The following is a 20104-nucleotide window of genomic DNA, read 5'->3' on the forward strand; positions in this document are numbered from 1 at the left end:
TGATATGGATGGCCTCATTAGTTGAGTTTTTTCTTTAAAAAAATAATTGAAATGATGACTTCATAAACTTGAGAAAAGAATGTAGTAGATTGTACTAGTAGTAACTTGAGAAAAGAATGTAGCAGATTGTATTAGTAGTTTAGTTGGTAGATCGTGGATAAAAATGTAAGATTGAGAAATAGTAACCGTTGGCTCCTTGTAAGTATTAAATATTCGTCCTCACACTTAAGACACTGTTGATTTATCGTAATTTATCTTTGGAGCGAGGGATTTCAGATTTATTTTTTGTGTGTGTGGTCAAGAAAAGAAGGAAGAAAATTAAAGGGTGAACCAATGAATCATTAAGAAGAGCTTTAATTATTGTGTGAAATTTAAAGGTAAATAGTATATAGATTAAAAAGACTATGAATCAAAATAATTATATTTCTTCAAAAATATAATATATTGACGAAAAAGTTGTGTAATTTAAACTTTTCGAACGATTCAATTATTGGTCATTAGTTTTTCAATCGGTTTGATTTTTTCTAGCCCCTAATACAAATAGAATAAATAATTAATCGTACCTGCACGGATTTTGTTTACTGATTTAATAAATAATATTTGAAAGAAGAAGAATAAATAATTTACAAATACTTTGTTGAGTCAGGACGCGCTTCCGTTGTTGAACTAAGGACAAACGATTTGATTCGTCATTTCCTAAGAGACCGTTGGAGTTATGGATTTAATTTTCTAGAAAAAGAATAAGTAATTCGCTTTTCGGTGGCAAGGAACTGGATACATTTATAATGGGAAGTTTGAGAATCTACATGTTGTTATGACGCATGCAAATACGTCATCATGAAAACATTATCTCTTTAAAATGATTCGTCCATTTGGGCTTGTCGTATGCTCTATTGCTCTTAGAAAAAAAAATTAAAAAATTATTAGCATTGTTTCTTATCACAAAAAGTTAAACAAAGTTTTTATTTTTTAAAATTATTAAACTTCTTCTCTCTTATCTTTTCTTTTGTTTTATTTTTTTTAAACTTATTAGTGTTAATTGCAATTTTGGTTTTAAAATAAGAATGACCAAATTAATCTCTTAATTACAGAATAAAAATATGTCAATGTTATCTCTAAGACTCTAATTATGTGTATATGTGTAATTTTGACTATGCTCTTTGTCACATCAGTCTTTTCTTCTTTGTTATCTCTAACTATGCGTATATGTGTTATTTTAATTTGACTATACTCATTGTCACATGTTCATACATACTTTCTCAATCTACTGAAGTAAATATGATATTGACACAACTTTATAATTAGGGGATAAATTGGTTAGATATAAGTAGGTTGATTGCCTTTGAGATAAAATGGAAGTGTCCAATTTCTAGTTCCCAACTATATGATAATGTTACGTGACTGCATTACGCATGTCTAGCTACCTACCAAGGTGCCCGCTCATCCACTATAAAACCTCACCTATCTATCTCATTGTTATTATTCAGTAAAAAGTAAAGCACACACTGCAAACATAACTAGCTAGGGATAGAAATAACAAATTTGGAGAATGGCACAACTTTTTGTGAAGCAGGCAAAACAATATTCAGAGGGAAGGCCATCATACCCACAAGAGCTTTTCCATTTCATTGCCTCTAAAACTCCATCTCATGACCTTGCGTGGGATGTCGGCACTGGTAGTGGCCAAGCTGCCAAATCAGTATATCCCTTTCCGACTCAACTTTTAACTTTATAATTATCTAGCTAATTATTCAATCATTTATTTTAGAATCAAGCACTAGTTAGCAACAAATGTGCAAGTTTATTTCATTATACTGATTTTTGAGACGTTGGATGTTAGTTAGACTTGATTTTTAAAGTCCTTTATATGCCTCAGTCCAATAATCCCCTCCCAGCACCAACCAGTCTTGAATTATTGTTGGGACTCGAACCCCTGACTCTGAAAGTACACTTTATTTTCTTATATCCTCATTTTTTAAAGTGTTTAATTTGGCCTTTTTAAGTCTATTATTGGCATCGGCCCAACAATTTTCACTTAATTGCCTATGTGGCTATGTGTCATAATATATTTATGGTTGAGTTTTATATTTATTTTTAAATTTTTATAGCTAGCAACGATATACAAGAGTATGGTTGCCACGGACACGAGCCAGCAGCAACTGGAGTACGCAGCAAAGCTTCCCAACGTGCGATACGAGCGCACCCCTCCCAAGATGTCGACGGCGGAGCTGGAAGCCTTAGTGGGAAAGGAATCCACGTTCGATCTGGTCACCGTAGCGCAAGCAATGCACTGGTTCGATCTGCCGGCGTTTTACCAGCAGGCAAAACGGCTCCTCAAGAAACCCGACGGGGTAATCGCCGCGTGGTGCTACACGCTGGCCCAAGTCAACGAAGCCGTGGACGCCTTGCTGCGCAACCTCTACTTCGTGGACCTCGACCCCTACTGGGAATCGCCGAAGAAGCTGGTGGACGATGAGTACAGGAGCATCGAGTTCCCGTTCGAGGCGGTGGAAGGGTGCGCGGGTACTGGGCCGTTCGAGTTCACGGCGGAGCGAGTGATGGATTTGGACGGGTATTTGACGTGGTTGAGGTCGTGGTCGGCGTACCAGACCGCCAAGCATAAGGGTGTGGAGGTGCTGGGCGAGGATATTGTGGAGAGATTCAGAGATGCTTGGAATGGAGATGGGGGTGGTCAGAAACGTGTCACTTTCCCTGTTTTTCTGAGGATTGGAAAGGTGGGGAATGATTCCTAATTTGTGTCTAGTCCCAACGTCCCGACCTGACAGGATTTGTGGATCATAATATAATGTGTTGCATGTTAAACCTATGAATAAAAGATATGAATAAGTCTTAGGCTCAAGAGGAAGATTTACATACATTGTGGTCTGTGGATATGCTGCGTCAGGCGTCAGCATCATCTCCCTGCTGTGGGCAACAAAGACTCACGTGTAGATCAGATTTCTTGATCATTATTGGCTATTTGATGTTTTGTAATATTATAATAAATTATATATTCATAGTTTTTATAATTAAAAAAAATTATTACATTTACTTTTGTCACACTAAAATGCTAAACTATGGGGTGTACAATATAAAAATAAATACAAATGATTATGAAAAGACTTCAACCTATTTTTATGGGTTAAAATTAATAATTAGGGTATTAATGACCCAATTTTTTCATGAGATATTTGGGATATGCTTAATGAAAATTTGACTATAAAGTTTTCAATTCTTGAATAATTTTAATAATGAATTTGGAACAAATTTGAGTTGTTTTTTTTTTTTGTTTTCTTTGTTTTTTGTGATGAGGAGAGCTCGTAGTCATTACTCAAAGATGTGGAATGGGTAAACGTAAATCCAGTCTTGTAACTTTAGTCGACTAAAGAGTTGTAAGGAGATAAATCACTCTAAGTTATTTATGACTGGCTGGCTAAAGCTAAGAATATCAATAGTTATTATATATAATACGGAGGATATGTTTTCATGATGTTGACGCACTTGCATGCGTTATAATAACATTACTTCCGCAACCCAATAGGAAAGTTTAGCCACTTAAAGAGAAGTAGACAATAAATTGAAATAGTCTTGACCAAGACGTGTTAAATAATGGTTTATCCACTTAAAAAGAAGTAGACAATAAATTGAAATAGTGGCGTCTTGACCAAGACGTGTTAAATAATGGTTTAGCCACTTAAGAGAAGTGGACAAAATTAAAGAATGTGATTGATAATACACTAGACCTGAGCTATATGAATCGGCCTACGAGAGTAATTGGATCAATAAGGCCCAAGAAGGAGACCCAAGGCAAAGCTATCAAAAAGTTAAGGATTGGACTTAGTATTTGTAATATTAACAAGATTAGGATTTATTAGTCATAATATAACAGAGACTCCTCGTATGAGGCAGTCCTGGATTCTTATTCCACTCTAGACCCAAAATATGTATAAATATATTCTCCAACCATGGAGAGGAGACAAACAATTTTGAGCAATATAATACCTATATTCTCTCCATATATTTTTATTACATTTTTCCTATATTCTCACTATTCTAATAAGTAGTGTTGGCCTGTGACTACCAAAAATCATAAAACCAATTAAATGGTAGATGATGTGTGTTTGTTATATATTTCCATGGCTTTTGTTGCTTGAAATCAACTACGTACCCTAGGTTTGAAGTTTAATTGATGTCCCTTCTCCAAGTGCTTTAAAGCTCATTAGCTCTATAGGTTCAAGGATATGATTATATATGAACAGAAATGATGAATAAGTACATGTTTGAATTGGTTTCCATGCAATATAATCACACAATTTTCAGATTTGGCACAAAAATTATAAAATTACATAATAATATTAACGTAATAGAAAATTCTGAAGTGCTAACTGATATCATGCAGATTTGCATAAGGTACAATTCTACATACTATATACATTGTATTGAGAATTATTGAGAGGACACTTATGGGCGGAGGCATGGTAAAGGACCAAGTCTAGCACCAAGTAGTTAGAGGGATTGTTGAGCGAAGGTCTGAAGGACCAAGTTCAGCACTTTGCCTCACAAAAATTATGTGACTGTATAAGAAAATCTAGTTATATTTTCGCTATTAGCTATAACTTTCGGCGTTATGATAAACGTTTGATTCTAACATAATGGTTTTACCCATACCAATGCTCATCTTAGACTTTTCCTAACACAACATAAGCACAATAATGTTCATAAATTTAATAGCTCATACCAAAAAAAAAAAAAAAGAAACAAAAGTTCCAATCCTTTGTAATCCTTTTCTTATTCAAATCCTTTCCGATGCTACCCTCTTTAGAAAGAAGTTTCAATCAATTGTGTTGATTGAAGGCAGCATAGGTTTGTGCAGAAGTTAAAATAAGAAGAACACAAGCAGCAAATAGAGCTATAATACTCCAAGGGCTTTTGAGGTAAGTGTAGAGGAGTTCAGCAATCCACGTCTTTGCTTTGCTATCGTAGTGCTCTTGAATTTTCAACTTCACCTCTCTGAAAATGTAGGAGTTGTCAACTCCATAGGTCTTTAGACTTTTGAACAGTTGTGCCACTTCCATGTCATCTCCAAGTGTGTTTTGTATGATTCGCTTTTCTCGCAACTCTTTCACATCTTCAGGACAAACAATCAATGATTTCATAAAGTTCACATAAGAAATTACCTCTAATTCTGTGCATCTATGGGAACACATCTCGTAAGCTATCATGTTGGTGAAGAAAACTTTGGTGAGTGTGGTGGCACACCAAATAGGAAGTTTTAGTTTTCCATACATGTAGTTAGACTCAAATTGTATGCTCATCACAGAATAAATATTATCACTGGGAGCAAAATGAATACCCTTTGATTTCAGATCCATGACCGAACGAAATACGTAACCAAAATTTTCAAATGTCTCTTTTTGCAAGCATTTCTTTTTAGTGGGCATGATTTTGGGCCAGCAACCTGCAGAGTGGGTGGAGGGCAATAAAAGCATTTGGGTGGGGTGAGATTTGCAGACCATTTGCATGTGGAAAGCTTCCAATATATGAAGCGGTTTGCCATGTCGTTCTTCCTCGTCCTCCTTATAATCCACCACCCCGAAAAGATTTCTTTGGCAATACTTTACAAGTACTTGATTCCATGAAATCCCAATGGTATTACCATATCTGGAAGTAAACAAGAAGTCAACAATCCAGAGGGGAACCTGATTTTCAAACAAAAAGGTGTCATGTTGCATGAATACCCAATTTGCTCAAACAGATAAGCACGGCAATATTTGAATACATTAAGATGCCTCTCTCCTGATAGGAGAAAATATAATAGGAAACAAGCATCGAGAAGCATCATTTCAACAAATTCTGAATCACCAAATTCATCTGTCGACCCAGAAGCATAACCCCTCCGGGCTGCATCTACCACCTCTAGCAACTTGTTTCTATAGAAATTAAGGTCCCTGTCACCGCCGGAAATGAATTCCTCCAAGACTTTGTGTTTGAATCCCTGAAGAAGCTGCAGCTCCGGCTTGCCGTGGTGGTATGGCCCTAGAGAAACCACTTTAGGATCGTAGTCGTCGTTGCTGTTGCCGTTCTGGGAACGCAAGAAAGATGGAATTCTTTGTATCTTTTTTATACTCTGCTCGCGTACCATCATTATAGGAGCAGTGTGTTCTTCACTTCCTCCTACGCCTACCTGGATCTCAATCCTGTTAGGCGATGCCATTAATTAATGTTTGAGGAAGAGAAAGGGCAGTGATTTAATTCGGAGTGTCATTTGACTAATTATTGCTCTTCCAAGTCTGGCGGCCCAGCAATAGTCATTGTCATATAGGCAATGCTTTGTGGGGCTTACCAACTTAAATCAAGAAAGCTGAGATTCAAACTCATGTACTATTAATTGTCTTGATTAGGATATTTATTTTCATTGCAAGTCTACTTTTAGTGATAGAAGTTAAGAGTGAGGAAGGATCCATCAAATCTGCTCTTATCCTATCTTCATCCATTAAAGGGGATGGGATGCAGATTCATTAGTGACGGTTTAAAAACATGAAAAATGATTTTCAGAAAAATGATTATTTTTTTGAAAAATATTTTAATTTTTTGTTGTTTGATACAAAGTTTAAAAACTATATTTTGCTATTTAATTTAAAATTAAGAAATCACATTTTTTATATTTTATTCATTTTCTTGAAAATGAATATATTATTTGTTATAAAATAATAATAATAATTTGTTGTGAGGGTGGTGGTGATGTGGTGTGATAGGTGGTGGTGTAGTGTTGGTGTTAGATTTTGTTTTTTTTTTTTTTTTTTTTTGCGAAAATATTTTGCTTTTAAAATGGACATATAAGTAAAAATCTTGTGATGCCATCATCACATGTGGTGTTGTAGGATTTATTTTACTTTTTTTTTTTCCAAAGTAAAATAAAAATAATAGAAAAGAACTTCAACTTTCTATTTGGTCAAAATTGATAATATGCTAGACCCACCATGACTGCAAAGCGATGGAAAAAGCAAAACCAAACACGCAAGTAGCAAATAGACATGCTTAAAAAGTGAGACTTTCCCTGTACATCCCCGCGCCTCTCGGAGAGAGATACAGAGGAATCGAAGAAAATGGCAGATTTGTTCTTGGAGCAAGGAAAGCAGTACTCTGAGGGAAGACCCACCTACCCACAACAACTATTCGATTTCATAGCCTCAAAAACACCCTGCCATGACCTCGTCTGGGATGTCGGCACCGGCAGCGGTCAGGCTGCCATGTCTGTAAGTCTTCCCTAGCTTCACACTTTATCTGCATCTGCAGCTTCGAAAATCCTATCTCTTCCACTCTTTCTTGAATACTTAAGATCATATATGAGCTTTCAAATGATTCCCTTAGCAATCAGATCCAAAATTCTTTGGACAGAAGCCAGTAAAGGTCAAGTCTATCAATTGGTGGCTAGAAATTTGTCTGTTCCTGAAAATGTGATGACTGTCTGTAAAGAAATAAAATTGTGTCATGACTACTAGCTATAGTTTTTGGTACGATGATAAGCCTTTGATCCTGACAAAAATTGTTTTTGTAGTTAGCTGAGAAGTACAAGAATGTGGTGGGCACAGACACAAGCCCAAACCAACTCCAATTCGCACCAAACCTCCCCAATGTCCGCTACGTCTGCACTCCCCCCAACATGTCCTTAACCGATCTAGAAACCAACATAGGAGCAGAATCAAGTGCTGATTTGGTGACAATTGCTCAAGCCATGCACTGGTTTGATCTCCCAACCTTCTACCAGCAAGTCAAATGGATACTCAAGAAACCGGGCGGGGTTATCGCAGCCTGGTGCTACTATTTACCAGAGGTCAGCACTTCAGTGGACTCTGTTTTCCTCAGATATTACACTGCCTCTGGTCCCTTCTGGGATCCTGCAAGAAAGTTGGTTGATGATAAGTACAGGACCATTGATTTCCCGTTTGATCCAGTGGAGGGATGTGAACACAACGGGCCGTTTGAGTTCAAGGCAGAGAGATTGATGGATTTGGAGAGCTATTTCACGTATCTTAGGTCATCTTCTGCATACCAGACTGCAAAACACAAGGGTGTAGAGCTTCTGGGCAGTGATGTGATTGAAGATTTCACTCGAGCTTGGAATGAAGATGGCAAAAGCCAGAAGATTGTTGCTTTTCCTATTTTCCTCAGGATTGGGAAAGTTGGGAATTTAGATTGAAACCAGTTGTCATAATCTCATTCATGGTAAGAGTTCTTATATCGTGCACCGCGGTCCCAAAACGACGTTGTTTTAGTAGGTGGGAGACGGAGCCCCGTAATTGACACTACAGTTCATTCCAAAAGATACTGCATTACATTTGTTTTGATATTATCGAATGAAACTGTAGTTATATCAAAATGTAACTGTAGTTGTATTGAAATGTAACTGCAGTGTATATGAAAAGATACTGAATAATAGTTTCACATTTGTGTTTGATATTATCGAATGAAACTGTAGTTATATCAAAATGTAACTACAGTTGTGTTGAAATGTAACTACAGTTGTGTTGAAATGTAACTGAAGTATGTATGAAAAGAAAATGAGTGGCCCGAATTCATCCGTCTGTTTTCATTAATCAAAACGACGTCGTTTTGGGACCGCGGTCCACAATGCATTGTGGACCACGGTCCACGATATAATTTGCGTAATAGTAAAGGCTCATACAATGCAAGATCTTAGTCACAATCTTATAATTTAATAATATAAGTATGAGACTTGTTATAAAATGTATGGAGATCGAGATCAATTTTCTTTATTATATTAATAATAAAAGTCTCATTTGTATAGCATGCTGTAATTATTGGCATACATGCTTGGAATGAAGATGGGAAAAACATAAGTTGGCATAGTTATTGATTGATTACACATTCCTAATAGGAGAGCTCAACTTTAAAAAATCAACTTATTAGACTATTAGGCGAGGGGATTCCTATTAAGTTTAAGTATGTATTATTTCATAATTTATTGTAAAATTGATTAGTATTGTAACATACTCGGTAATCCGTATTTGATAAGACAAGAATATGTGTTATTACTTAAACCGTTATTAAAAATACTCTTCTCAACTAATTAAATTGCAATTGTTATACTTAGGGTTCATATTGCATTCTAAATGACTAAATCTAAAAGACCATGTTGTCGAGCGGCATAGCTGTGACTTTTCAAATGAGATGTTTCATGTTCGAATCCCAAACTGGGGTTGAGTAAGTTGAGAAAGTATATATGAACAGATACTACATAGTAGTCAATAGTACTCAAAAACAAAAAAATTTAGAACCTAGACATATAGTTTCTGTATATGTAACCAAATAATTGTAGAGTGAAGGGATAAATCTTGTTTAGAAAACATGATAGAAAAAGACTGTCTTTAATTGGTGGGAATAAAGTTATAAACTGAAAAAGACTGTATCTTTAATTGGTGGGAATAAAGTCAAACTGAAAAAAGCATTAGATCAGAGCAACAATGGCTGTAAAAGTCGTAGGAAAAGCAAAAACAAACACGCAACGGAGAAAATCGACACTCCGATACCCAGTCCTCCAGTCTTACTTAACAAGCTAAGGGACTATAAAACTATATATAAAAGGCCAGTCTTACTTAACAAGCTAAGGGACTACAAAACTATATATAAAAGGGAAGCATTCTCCATAGACATCCGCACATCGCAGAGATATATACAGACCAGATCAGATCAGAGAAAGAAAAATGGCAGATTTGTTCCTAAAGCAAGGGAAGCAATACTTTGAGGGAAGACCCACCTACCCACACCAACTGTTGGATTTCATAGCCTCAAAAACACCTTGCCATGACCTTGTCTGGGATGTTGGCACCGGCAGCGGTCAGGCTGCTGTGTCTGTAAGTCTTCCCTTCATTCATATTTCCACTCATTTTCTTCAATAATTAACATCATCATCATATATTAACTTGCTATTAACTTGCTAGGATCAAACACTTATCATTATATCAAAAGTTATAGTTAGTATTTATTTTCTTATATCGCTGCATTTTGGAGAAATAAGATGTTAGACTACTTGAATTGGCCCTCCAGGCCTCCGTTCAATAATCCCTTAGTCACCTGGTGCTAGACTTGACCCTTTACTGGCCTCTTAGCAACCGAGCTTTAAGATTATTCACTTACCAAAAAGACCCAAAATTAGCTAGGTAGATCAGAGTAGTTTAAGTCAACTGGTTGTGTTTTCTTGTTTAATTTTGTTTTGCAGTTAGCTGAGAAGTACAAGAATGTGGTGGGCACAGACACAAGCCCAAATCAACTCCAGTTTGCACCAAACCTCCCTAATGTCCGCTTCATCTGTACTCCTCCCAACATGTCACTTGCCGAGGTAGAAACCAAAGTAGCAGAAGAATCAAGTGTTGATTTGGTGACAATTGCTCAAGCCATGCACTGGTTTGATCTCCCAACCTTCTACCAGCAAGTCAAATGGGTACTCAAGAAACCGGGCGGAGTTATCGCAGCCTGGTGCTACTATTTCCCAGAGGTCAGCACTTCAGTGGACTCCATTTTCCTGAGATATTACACTACAAATCAGCACTTTTGGGAGCCTGGAAGAAAGCTGGTGGACCAGAAGTATATGACCATTGATTTCCCGTTTGATCCAGTGGATGGGTGTGAGCACAACGGGCCCTATGAATTCAAGGCACACAAATTGATGGACTTGGAGAGCTATTTCGCATTCATAAGGTCATCTTCCGGATACCAGACTGCAAAACTCAAGGGTGTAGAGATTCTGAGCAGTGATCTGGTTCAAGATTTCACTCGAGCTTGGAATGAAGATGGCAAAAGCCAGAAGATTGTTGCATTTCCTATTTATCTTAGGATTGGGAAAGTTGGGATTTTAGATTGAATTAAAGGTTTTTGATCCAGAGAATTGTTTTCCTTTAACTTTGGCTTTGAATAATGGTCACATTCATCCTAAATTTTGATTATTCAGCAACTTAATGTGACAAACTTAGGTGAGATGTCACTGGAAGGATATAATATTATTAATAAATCTATTATCAATTTCAATTTGCATAAACTTTTATTGAGAAAAATGTTTGATTTATTTCAACCTAGAAAATCTCACATATTCAATGTGTTCTAATTGGCTAACTATCAAATAAAGAATCCTTTAATTTGATAGTCAGCCAATTAGGCAATTATAATGTATTATACTATACATTTTTATCATAATATTACTCTTTTATTGAAATCTAATGTATATAATATAGTTTATCGGGGAAAAGAATATATATAGTCCTGGATCAACAAGGTTAAGCATTCCTTTAGTTAAATTAGCAGTGTTTTTGCTACCGGACTGAATGCACAACATCAACAAGGTCGGGATGATTATGATTGGACTGGATTACGAGATTATGGGGCCTCTATTATTAAACAAACTGATTATTAATATATACTCCATTGAATCTAGTGAAATATTATAATCTCAACTAACCCATAATAACATTTTCTTAGATACTCATCATTTTGAGACATTGCATATTTCAAAATGTTTCATGACAACCATAATTGATTTTCAAGCTAGGGTAAGGTGGGAACTGAAATACAACTTTTATTTAGGTAATTGAGGTATGAGGAGTAGTATTAATTATAAGTAGAGATTGTGAGGTAATCTGGGTTTGACAAGTGCCACGAGTGGGTTTTCAAGAAAGAGATCATGTTTAGCCTGGGTTAAGGATATGCATGGCAAGGTAGGAGGGAGGTTCCAGGTGAAGCCTTGAAGAAGCCTAGCCATCAACATTGTAGTCATCAAAGAGCCTAGCTTAACAGCCGGACATCCTCGCCTCCCAGTACTAAACGCCAACAAGTTCAACTCCGAATCATTTAAATCCACTTCTCCACCGTCCTCCTTGAGGTGGCGCTCCGGCTTAAACATGAGAGGCTCCTCCCAAGCTTTTGCATTCCGGCCAAGCCCGACGCGGCTAAGCAGCACTTGACTGCCCTTGGGAATGAAGTAGCCCCCCACTGCGGTGTCGGCTAGGGACACGTGGGGGATGTTGAACGGCGCCACTGGGTGGAGGCGGAAGCCCTCTTTAATACACGCCTTGATGTAGTTTAGATTAGGCAAATCGGATTCCTCCACTAGCCTCTCCTTCCCAACCACGCTGTCTATCTCTTTCACCGCTTTTTCCAGTAGTTTTGGTTGGTTTATCATCTCCGCCAGTGCCCATTCCACCGCGTTTGATGGATTATCCGTCGTTGCTAGCATCATTTCCTTTAATTTGACCAAAAAAAAAAGTTTAAAATAGACTGGTTTTTCATGCATTGAGTGATTATGAAGAAGGCTAATTATATTAAACTTACCAGAACTTGTGTTTTGATCTCTGTATCACTCAACAATGGTTTTCCAGCATTATCCTTGAGCATAAGAAGAACATCGAGGATGTCTTCTTCCACAGTTTTTATCCCATCTTTCCACATTTGCACCCTCTTGTCCACTTCGGTATCAAGGTGTTTTCTCATCACCGACATAGCTTTGTTGATGATGCTTTTATAGCCGTCGATATCGAATATACTCAACCACGGGATATGATCAGAAACTCCCAATCCGTAGAGAGTTTGAAGAAGAGCGAACATGGCCTTAAGGAGCTCTTCTTCTTCTTCATCTTGTTCTCCGTTTCCAAAGAACCTCTTGTTGAATACCATCTTGCTTATCACATTTCCACAGTACTGCCGTGAGACAATCCGCACGTTAACCGCATGCATCTTGTAGATGTATTTAACGAGGTAATTGGCTTCTTCCGCCCTTTCGTCGTGAAGCCAATGGAGGGCCGCCGGTGAAAGCACGTGAGACTGGAGAATTTTTCGCATTTTGGTCCATTTATCGCCGGGGGGGAGAAAAATGGAGGATTGGTATCCGTTGCTGATAAGATCAGCGGACATGCAAACGGGCCTGGACGAGTAGACCGAGCCTTGCTTCTTAAGGAACTCGCGAGCCAGCTCCGGGGAAGTCACCGGAATGACGTAAGTGCCCCCCAGACGGATGCATGCGATTTCGGTCTTCATTTCATCCATGAAGTTGTGTATCCACCGGAATGCAGGCTTTCCTGATCGGAAAATCTCCGGGAAAGATCCCACTAGGGGCCATGGTTTCGGCCCCGGAGGAATTGGCAGCTTTGACTTCTTTCTTCTGTTAGTTAGCCTTTGCCTTGTGATTACAACAACAACAAGTATTAATAATGGAAGAAAGATTGAAGAAAATGTAATGTACTCCATAATACCACAGATGGCTGCCATTATATTTTGCTTGGAATAAACTGTAAAAGCATATGGAGTTTGCCCTATTTATAGATGCGGTTGATACGTTATGCATGAATGGTAGCAAAATTCATGACTCCTCTCTGTAATTATTGCAGTTTGGAAATTATTGTAATTTGTAAAGTTGTTAGAATTTTTGTAACGTAACCTATGGTAAATTGTTGATTTTTTGCACTTGGTCTAAGCCATGTTTTTAATATGTTGTTTCGTGGATCGGACTTGCTATATTAAAAAATGTTAGTTATTGTAATTTTTAGCATTAGCAGTTCCGTTTCCATTTTAAATCTCCTAGTTTCTGTAATATTATGTTATTTCACCGATTATTATGTCTATTCATTGCAATTATGAAATTATATATATAATTTTATGATATTTTTAATTATGGAGTGTGATTTTTATATCACGGTTATGTTTTAGAAAAAAAAAAACATTTGTTTTTATGGCAATTCGATACATGCATCTTTTTGGGTCTTTGTCATAATGATTTTTATTATGATTTTAAGAATCATATTTTGAAATTTCTATCTTAGGGATGTTTTTAAAACTTACATTTCCATTTTGGTTTATGTTATATTACTTCCCTAAGGAATATAATATTTCCCAAGAATTGCAACATACCCGTTAGATTGAATTTTGATGGGAATGTGATTCCTCACAATTCTTATGTTATAAGACTTCGATGCATATTTACTATTGTTGCCATTTTAATTATAATCATTATAAAATATGTATTTTATGTTAGCCTATTATATGTATAATTATTATATATTTTATTACATGATGTTAACTTATAAAGTATTTTTGTTTCTCAAGTTCAAGCTCTTAATTATTTTTTTTTTAAATCATGTACTTATATATTACATAAAAGGTAACTCCTAAACCAAAGAGGTTTATATTACATACCTCAATTTTAATCAAACAAATGAATATAACATTCCCAATCAGCATAGGAAATTGAAAGTCTTTTCCTTATGTAAACTATTAAGAATGGGAAAGATTTCCTGTCAATTATTCTTTTAGTATGAAAATGTGAACTAGGAAAAAGTTTAAACTAGTTCTATGGTAATAATGATGATATTATGTGACATTTAATAATAATAATAAGAGTTAATTTCAGCAATGCTCCTCCGACTATGTTGATTTTTAAAAATTAGCCACCGACTTTTAATTTGGACAATTTAGGTCTCTTGCCTTTCAAATTCTTTCCAATGTTGGTCCTTTCGTCAAATTTTGGTTAAGTTGAGTTCAAATGAAGGGGTAAAATTGTACATTCACCTATTTAGTGTATTATTACTTGTATTTCTCATGTCTTATAAGATGTACTAGTTTCATACGCCCATTGCGCGAATGGGTTAATGCCCAATGTTTATATTTAAATAAATATTTGAAAGTATATCAATGCAAGATTATATAGGAGAAGTTTATACATGGGTAATTGAATGCCAAACTTTTTTATTTAAATATCTAACTCAAAGTATATGAATCCAAGATAATATAGAAAATTCATTATAATTATTACTAAAATAAATGTTTGCAACCTTGTAAAATCGATAGTCTAAATATTTGGTCTAAAAATGATAGTCTAAATAAATACTACTTTTAATTTGAATTTTTCTAAGTGTTCTTAATTCTCTTTTGAGTAACATTGTCATTGTCTTCATCTTTACTATTTGTTCTCTTCCTTTTTGTTGGTAGTGTGTTATTCGCAATTCGGATATTGTTGGTAGCATAGATGACAACGTCATGCAATGAGATTATGATATAGGAGATATGGACTTTCCTTTAGGTGTTCTGCTTGGAGTTCATTTGGTTCAACTATTATTGTTGAATGAGTTATTGTGGATAAAGAAATCACTAGTTTAAGAAAAAAGATTAAATTAATTAATAAAAATTTGAAAATTTAAAATATTATGTATTCCAAAGATATTAAAAGGTAGTTTCTCGCTTCAATTGCTGGGTAATGAGTTATTTGAGTACTTTCATTGTCAACAAATTCCCCAAGTAGTTAATATGATTGGTTTCAAACTATTCTTTTTTACTTTTTTTTTCATGGTATTAAAGAAATACATATGTATCATTTTTTGGTGTAACTACTAATTTATTTAATTCAATAAGAGTAAAATAGAGTGATTCCGCTTCAATTTGTTGGGTTATTATTTGAGTACTCTATTTGTCAACCGATCCCCAAGTAGTTAATATAATTAGCTTCAAATTATTTTAATTTTTTTTATAGTATTAATAAAATACTTGGAAAATAAATATATAACATTATTTTGTACTATAACTTTGATATTTAATTACAAGATATTGTAAAAATAAGATAATGGACAATGTAATGAATATCAATTGATAAATTTGAATGTAAAGAATCTTTGCATGAGAGAAAATAAAGACAATATAACTAATGAAATTATTTCTCTTATTTAATTTAATTTTTTGATAATGAATAATTTTTTCAAATAAAGGTATTGTAGACACATAATTCTAAATTAAAGAAATACATATGTATCATTTTTTGTTGTAGCTACTAATTTATTTAATTTAATAAGAGTAAAATAGAGTGAGAAACTTAATTATGTCAAAATTGATTATGATGAGATTCGAACCTAAGACCTTTCTTATAGAAATTAATGGGTAAGTTAAAAGTTAACGGAATATTAACGGAGAAGAGAATATTTAACGGAAAACTTAACGGATAATCATAAAAGTAAGGTTAAATTAGGTAATCTCTATTAATAATATTAATCTGAATTATCTTAGCCATCTATTTGATTAAATAATTCATCTGAACCATCCATTTGATTAAATAATTTGACCGCCATTTTTTCTACCCATTTTAGGCCTAACTCTCTTTGGCTCTTATTAGTATAGTAGATATATGAATATAATCTCAGTGGAAGTCTCGATCGAAGCCATATAATCTCAGTCAAAATTCGGTAAGATGTTACTGAAAGGATTAAAATAATAATAATAATAATAATAATAAATTTATTATTATTTTCATCAATTTGCATAAATTTTTATTGAGAAAAATGTTTGAATTATTCTAACAATGAAAATCTCACATATTCAACATGTTTTAATTGGCTGACTATCAAATAAGGACTCCACTGATTAGATAGTCAACGAATTATAATGTATTATATCAACATAATTCTTATTTTTTTTTATCATAATATTACTCTTTTATTGAAACTTCTATAGAGGATAAGAAGATAGCCATCGATCAACCAAGGCTAAGCATTCCTTTGGTTTGTATTCTGGAGCTGTGTGACCTGCACCCTATAAAATCCACAACATTTATTCATCACTGATTCTAATCAGAGATATAATATATGAGAAGATTTTTGTACCTTCACAGTTGCAAATGTGAGATAGAATTGATTTTCTGATCTCTTGTGTCTTTCGTAATACCTACACAAACATTACCTATTCAATTACATTAACCCATAATATATGGTACAATCCATCTAATTAGTTACTTGGTTTCAATTTATTTAATAAAGTGATGAAAGTTAAAATGGAAAACCTACCCTGCAATTTGGCCATTCACAAACCAAGGTTTCCAATTGCAATCCCCTGTCAAATTTAGAGAGTGTATCCAACTCAAAGTGCCAAGGTATGGAATATCCATGTCATGGTCACCACTACAATATTAAGCAAGTTCAAATTACATTATTATTACCAAAATCGCATGCTAATCGGAAAGAGAATATGAAGCAAATCGGAATTATATCGTTGCTTGATGATGGATGAACATTGGAATTTTTTCGTGATGTTTTGCAACGATGACTAGAATGAGTATACCTACTAAATTAAATATGCATTTTTCATGATTATAACAGACTAGGATTTGAGTCATTTGACTTCACCTGTATACCAAAACTTGAAATGGTGTAGAATTACTGAAAAGCTGATGGTACTCAAAAGCACTTGGTACATCTGATTCAAAAGCTAAGCTTTTATTGCATCTTTTCCAGTCCGATATGGTTCCCTGATCAATAAACCAAGGATTGAGTAAGACAATTGTCATGGTCTGTTAGTTCTCAATATTTTTAGGTAGAAATATATGCTTACATTTTCAATGCCAAGAGCTTCTTGGACACTTGGATCATTAGCCCAGAAATAAGAGGGAATGTAATTGTGGTTCTGCAGAAAAGTAGAGACCAAACATAAGCTGATCTGATGAAGATGATGATGAAATTATGTAAAATGATGTTCTGATCTGCAACAGAAAGGGCAAGGGGAAAGGGAGTTACGCGACACCAAGGTTCCTCTTCACTTCTGAGGAAGATGTCAATGTCAATCTCTGTCGTAGAAGTTGTCGTTTCATCAGATTGATCTTCTTTGCCTGTATTTGGATTGGGAGCAGTGAATTTGCAGGTTGGCTCCAGAACATTGCCCAGAAATATGCCTTCAATGCACTGCACACAGTTTTAAATGGTCACCCAATTCATGATGGGGCTCAGATCAGAGAAAATGGTGAATCTGAATTGATTAATCACCTGCTGAATAGGCTGAAGAGCATAGAGGCACTTGAAGTTAGATGGATCTGGGTTTACATATTCCCCATTGCAGCTACTTTCTGCAAACTGATAATGCAACGCATTTGGTAACCATTTCAGATGATCATCATGGAGGGATATGCAAAAGAAATTGGATTAAGGAATTAAACCACCTTGTAATATTCATCTGAGATGATTGCCAGCTTGTGAGCATATGGGATTCTCCAGTTAGTGTCATGGTTATAAGTTGTAACAGGGTTGCCAATGATGTAGCCCTGCATCAATTTTTGTAAAAATTACATGGCTTAGCACCTGGTATGTTTTTTGTTATAGTGATCGAGTACTATCAGCATTAGTGTCAATAATTCCCGGTACTTGGTACTATCAACATATGTACCGATAGACACCATAAAAATGTGTCAGAATCAATCGCTATCACTACGCCAAAAACTATGGCTAGTAGTGAAACCTCCAAACCGCAACATCTGCCAGCCTCAATTGCACAGTTGCACTTACCACTACGTCAAAAGTTATAGCTAGTAGTGAAGACGTAACTTTATTTTCTTATACTTGTGTAACCGTTAGTGCCACATTTTGATGGCAGAATGGTGGACTAGACTCGGCTCTTCAAGCCTCAACCCAACAACATGTATTATTCAGGCAACAACAGTTGAAGACTCTGAGATCATACCTGGATAAGCATGCGTGGCTCTGAACCATTTTCAATGCCTGCAATCACATAAAAATCAGAATATATATACATTATCTTCAATTCTGCAAATGGAGAAGTGAGTTTTATGGAGGAAATTCTGGCCTTTCTTTATCTCTGAAACAAGCATGGGGACAATCTTGCCAGCATAGGAATCTCCAGCAATGTACAAACGGTTTTTCTGAAATTGAGGATGATCTGACAGCCACTGCATAATATTCCATTTGTTGTCCCCATTATAACAACAGCCTTTGAAGTATCAAATTTCATTTGCAGAAGTAGAACAAGAACATTAATGCATGTTTACTACCTTCTGAAGAAACATATAAAGATGGTTGGTCCATGTTGTGTCTGTGGATGGGTAATTTTTCGGGCTTTTCGCATACGAAAATCCAGTTCCAACCGGAGAATCTATGAATATAATGCTTGCAACCTGTGAATGAATTAATTAGATTTTCCAACAATGTTACGTTCATAATATGGCAAAACAGGTCCAAAATCAAGAAATGGGATAAGTCTAAGCTAAGCAAGAAAGTGCACCTTTGTCCATGAATATGGATTTAGGTTGATTGAGGGCAATGTTCCATCAAAAGAAGCAAGGTCGAAAGTAAATGGACCTAAAAAAAATATTTGTTATAAAGTTTTGTCACTTTTAATAGGTATTCTTGAGATATCACGTGAATTGTATATATACATATTAAAAAAAATGAATTCGAAACTTAGTATTATGAAATTAAGACGAAATGAAATACCAATTTCATAGACAAGACCAGAGAGAGCAGAACAACCGGGGCCACCAGTTAACCAAACCACCAAAGGGTCTTTCTCAACATTCTTTTCGGACTCAACAAAGTAGTAGAACAATTGCACATCCTCATATTCCCCCACACCAATGTACCTACACAAATATGAACAAAATGAATCCATAATGTTGGGTTTTAAATTCAGGGTATGGGTTAAACTAAGTAACCAAATAATATTTGTTAAGTAGAAACAATTAAAACAACCACCAAGGCCGGCCTAAGGGATCTTTGTTGTATTTAAGACTCTCACCCAGTCTCGAGTTTGAAGGGAAGAGTGCCGGAATAGCCTGGTAGAGTGTCCACTGTTTTGAAGGATACAGCCAAATTGCTGCAGAAGAAGAAGGAGATTATGGAAATGCAGAAGAGGAAGTGCAGGCAACTCCAAGTTGGAAGAATAAACATCCTTCTCAAATCCATATAATATTATTGCAAGGTTGGCTCAAAGGAACAGCTGCCATGTCTTTTCAAGCTTCCAAACTCTTTAGCTCGTTAGTATATAACTGAGGTAGCTAGTTTCGCCCAAGTGGCCAAATTTTTGCCACATATATATATACAAACAAAACTCATCCAGAACTCTTATTACGAAAATCCCAACTTTAATCATTTTCAGTACTTGTTATGCTTTGCATGGTACGAATTATACATAAAATAGCTGGTGACTTGCTGTCCGATTCCGACAAATTATACTATGGACCAGTGTCTACCTTACATTGTAAACACATTCTGTATGTGTAGTTGACGCATTCTGTATATATTTTCTGTATTTGTAGTTATTAAGTTATCTGTTTACC

General features: G+C 35.4%; 5 protein-coding genes and 1 pseudogene across 6 annotated transcripts; 3 read left to right on the forward strand and 3 right to left on the reverse strand.

Annotated features, from left to right (window-relative positions):
* The first annotated feature begins 1487 nt into the window (after positions 1–1487).
* LOC116006209 (putative methyltransferase DDB_G0268948) lies at positions 1488–3051 on the forward strand. Its single transcript, XM_031246507.1, has 2 exons — positions 1488–1699; positions 2109–3051. Exons 1-2 carry the CDS (start codon positions 1550–1552, stop codon positions 2751–2753), a joined length of 795 nt encoding a protein of 264 aa, XP_031102367.1. The 5' UTR covers positions 1488–1549; the 3' UTR covers positions 2754–3051.
* Positions 3052–4765: 1714 nt separating this feature from the next.
* On the reverse strand, positions 4766–6213 carry LOC116007114 (annotated as a pseudogene).
* An 840-nt stretch (positions 6214–7053) lies between these two features.
* Positions 7054–8808, forward strand: LOC116006918 (putative methyltransferase DDB_G0268948). 2 transcript variants are annotated; one of them, XM_031247439.1, is made up of 3 exons: positions 7054–7256; positions 7559–8225; positions 8672–8808. In XM_031247439.1, the coding sequence occupies exons 1-2, from the start codon at positions 7107–7109 to the stop codon at positions 8198–8200; spliced, it is 792 nt and encodes a 263-aa protein (XP_031103299.1). In that variant the 5' UTR covers positions 7054–7106; the 3' UTR covers positions 8201–8225; positions 8672–8808. The 2 variants fall into 2 exon arrangements, with proteins under 2 accessions (XP_031103299.1, XP_031103298.1); XM_031247438.1 differs by lacking the exon at positions 8672–8808 and having other exon boundaries at positions 7559–8324.
* Positions 8809–9616: 808 nt separating this feature from the next.
* On the forward strand, positions 9617–11052 carry LOC116006919 (putative methyltransferase DDB_G0268948). The gene is made up of 2 exons (XM_031247440.1): positions 9617–9875; positions 10241–11052. The coding sequence occupies exons 1-2, from the start codon at positions 9726–9728 to the stop codon at positions 10880–10882; spliced, it is 792 nt and encodes a 263-aa protein (XP_031103300.1). The 5' UTR covers positions 9617–9725; the 3' UTR covers positions 10883–11052.
* Positions 11053–11626: 574 nt separating this feature from the next.
* On the reverse strand, positions 11627–13275 carry LOC116006804 (phenylalanine N-monooxygenase-like). Its single transcript, XM_031247295.1, has 2 exons — positions 12343–13275; positions 11627–12253 (listed from the first exon to the last, which is right to left on the reverse strand). The coding sequence occupies exons 1-2, from the start codon at positions 13273–13275 to the stop codon at positions 11627–11629; spliced, it is 1560 nt and encodes a 519-aa protein (XP_031103155.1).
* A 3028-nt stretch (positions 13276–16303) lies between these two features.
* LOC116006910 (serine carboxypeptidase-like 18) lies at positions 16304–19815 on the reverse strand. The gene is made up of 14 exons (XM_031247423.1): positions 19564–19815; positions 19263–19408; positions 19051–19127; positions 18821–18943; positions 18616–18718; positions 18493–18530; positions 17975–18076; positions 17802–17888; positions 17556–17720; positions 17374–17445; positions 17169–17290; positions 16830–16943; positions 16650–16710; positions 16304–16578 (listed from the first exon to the last, which is right to left on the reverse strand). Exons 1-14 carry the CDS (start codon positions 19728–19730, stop codon positions 16495–16497), a joined length of 1461 nt encoding a protein of 486 aa, XP_031103283.1. The 5' UTR covers positions 19731–19815; the 3' UTR covers positions 16304–16494.
* Positions 19816–20104: the final 289 nt, after the last annotated feature.

The sequence above is a fragment of the Ipomoea triloba genome, chromosome 15 (genome assembly GCF_003576645.1).
Source record: "Ipomoea triloba cultivar NCNSP0323 chromosome 15, ASM357664v1".
Lineage (NCBI taxonomy): Eukaryota > Viridiplantae > Streptophyta > Magnoliopsida > Solanales > Convolvulaceae > Ipomoea > Ipomoea triloba.

What these genes read in the sequence shown, in the direction of transcription:
- LOC116006918 (XM_031247439.1), top strand. Translation starts at nt 7,107, where the DNA reads ATGGCAGATTTGTTCTTGGAGCAAGGAAAGCAGTACTCTGAGGGAAGA. An exon ending in GCGGTCAGGCTGCCATGTCT is followed by an intron (nt 7,257 to 7,558) that starts GTAAGTCTTCCC and finishes TTGTTTTTGTAG; the next exon opens with TTAGCTGAGAAGTACAAGAA.
- LOC116006804 (XM_031247295.1), bottom strand. Translation starts at nt 13,275, where the DNA reads ATGGCAGCCATCTGTGGTATTATGGAGTACATTACATTTTCTTCAATC. An exon ending in AGATCAAAACACAAGTTCTG is followed by an intron (nt 12,254 to 12,342) that starts GTAAGTTTAATA and finishes GTCAAATTAAAG; the next exon opens with GAAATGATGCTAGCAACGAC.
- LOC116006209 (XM_031246507.1), top strand. Translation starts at nt 1,550, where the DNA reads ATGGCACAACTTTTTGTGAAGCAGGCAAAACAATATTCAGAGGGAAGG. An exon ending in GTGGCCAAGCTGCCAAATCA is followed by an intron (nt 1,700 to 2,108) that starts GTATATCCCTTT and finishes AAATTTTTATAG; the next exon opens with CTAGCAACGATATACAAGAG.
- LOC116006910 (XM_031247423.1), bottom strand. Translation starts at nt 19,730, where the DNA reads ATGGATTTGAGAAGGATGTTTATTCTTCCAACTTGGAGTTGCCTGCAC. An exon ending in CCCTTCAAACTCGAGACTGG is followed by an intron (nt 19,409 to 19,563) that starts GTGAGAGTCTTA and finishes ATATTTGTGTAG; the next exon opens with GTACATTGGTGTGGGGGAAT. An exon ending in AAGCTCTTGGCATTGAAAAT is followed by an intron (nt 17,291 to 17,373) that starts GTAAGCATATAT and finishes TTTATTGATCAG; the next exon opens with GGAACCATATCGGACTGGAA.
- LOC116006919 (XM_031247440.1), top strand. Translation starts at nt 9,726, where the DNA reads ATGGCAGATTTGTTCCTAAAGCAAGGGAAGCAATACTTTGAGGGAAGA. An exon ending in GCGGTCAGGCTGCTGTGTCT is followed by an intron (nt 9,876 to 10,240) that starts GTAAGTCTTCCC and finishes TTTGTTTTGCAG; the next exon opens with TTAGCTGAGAAGTACAAGAA.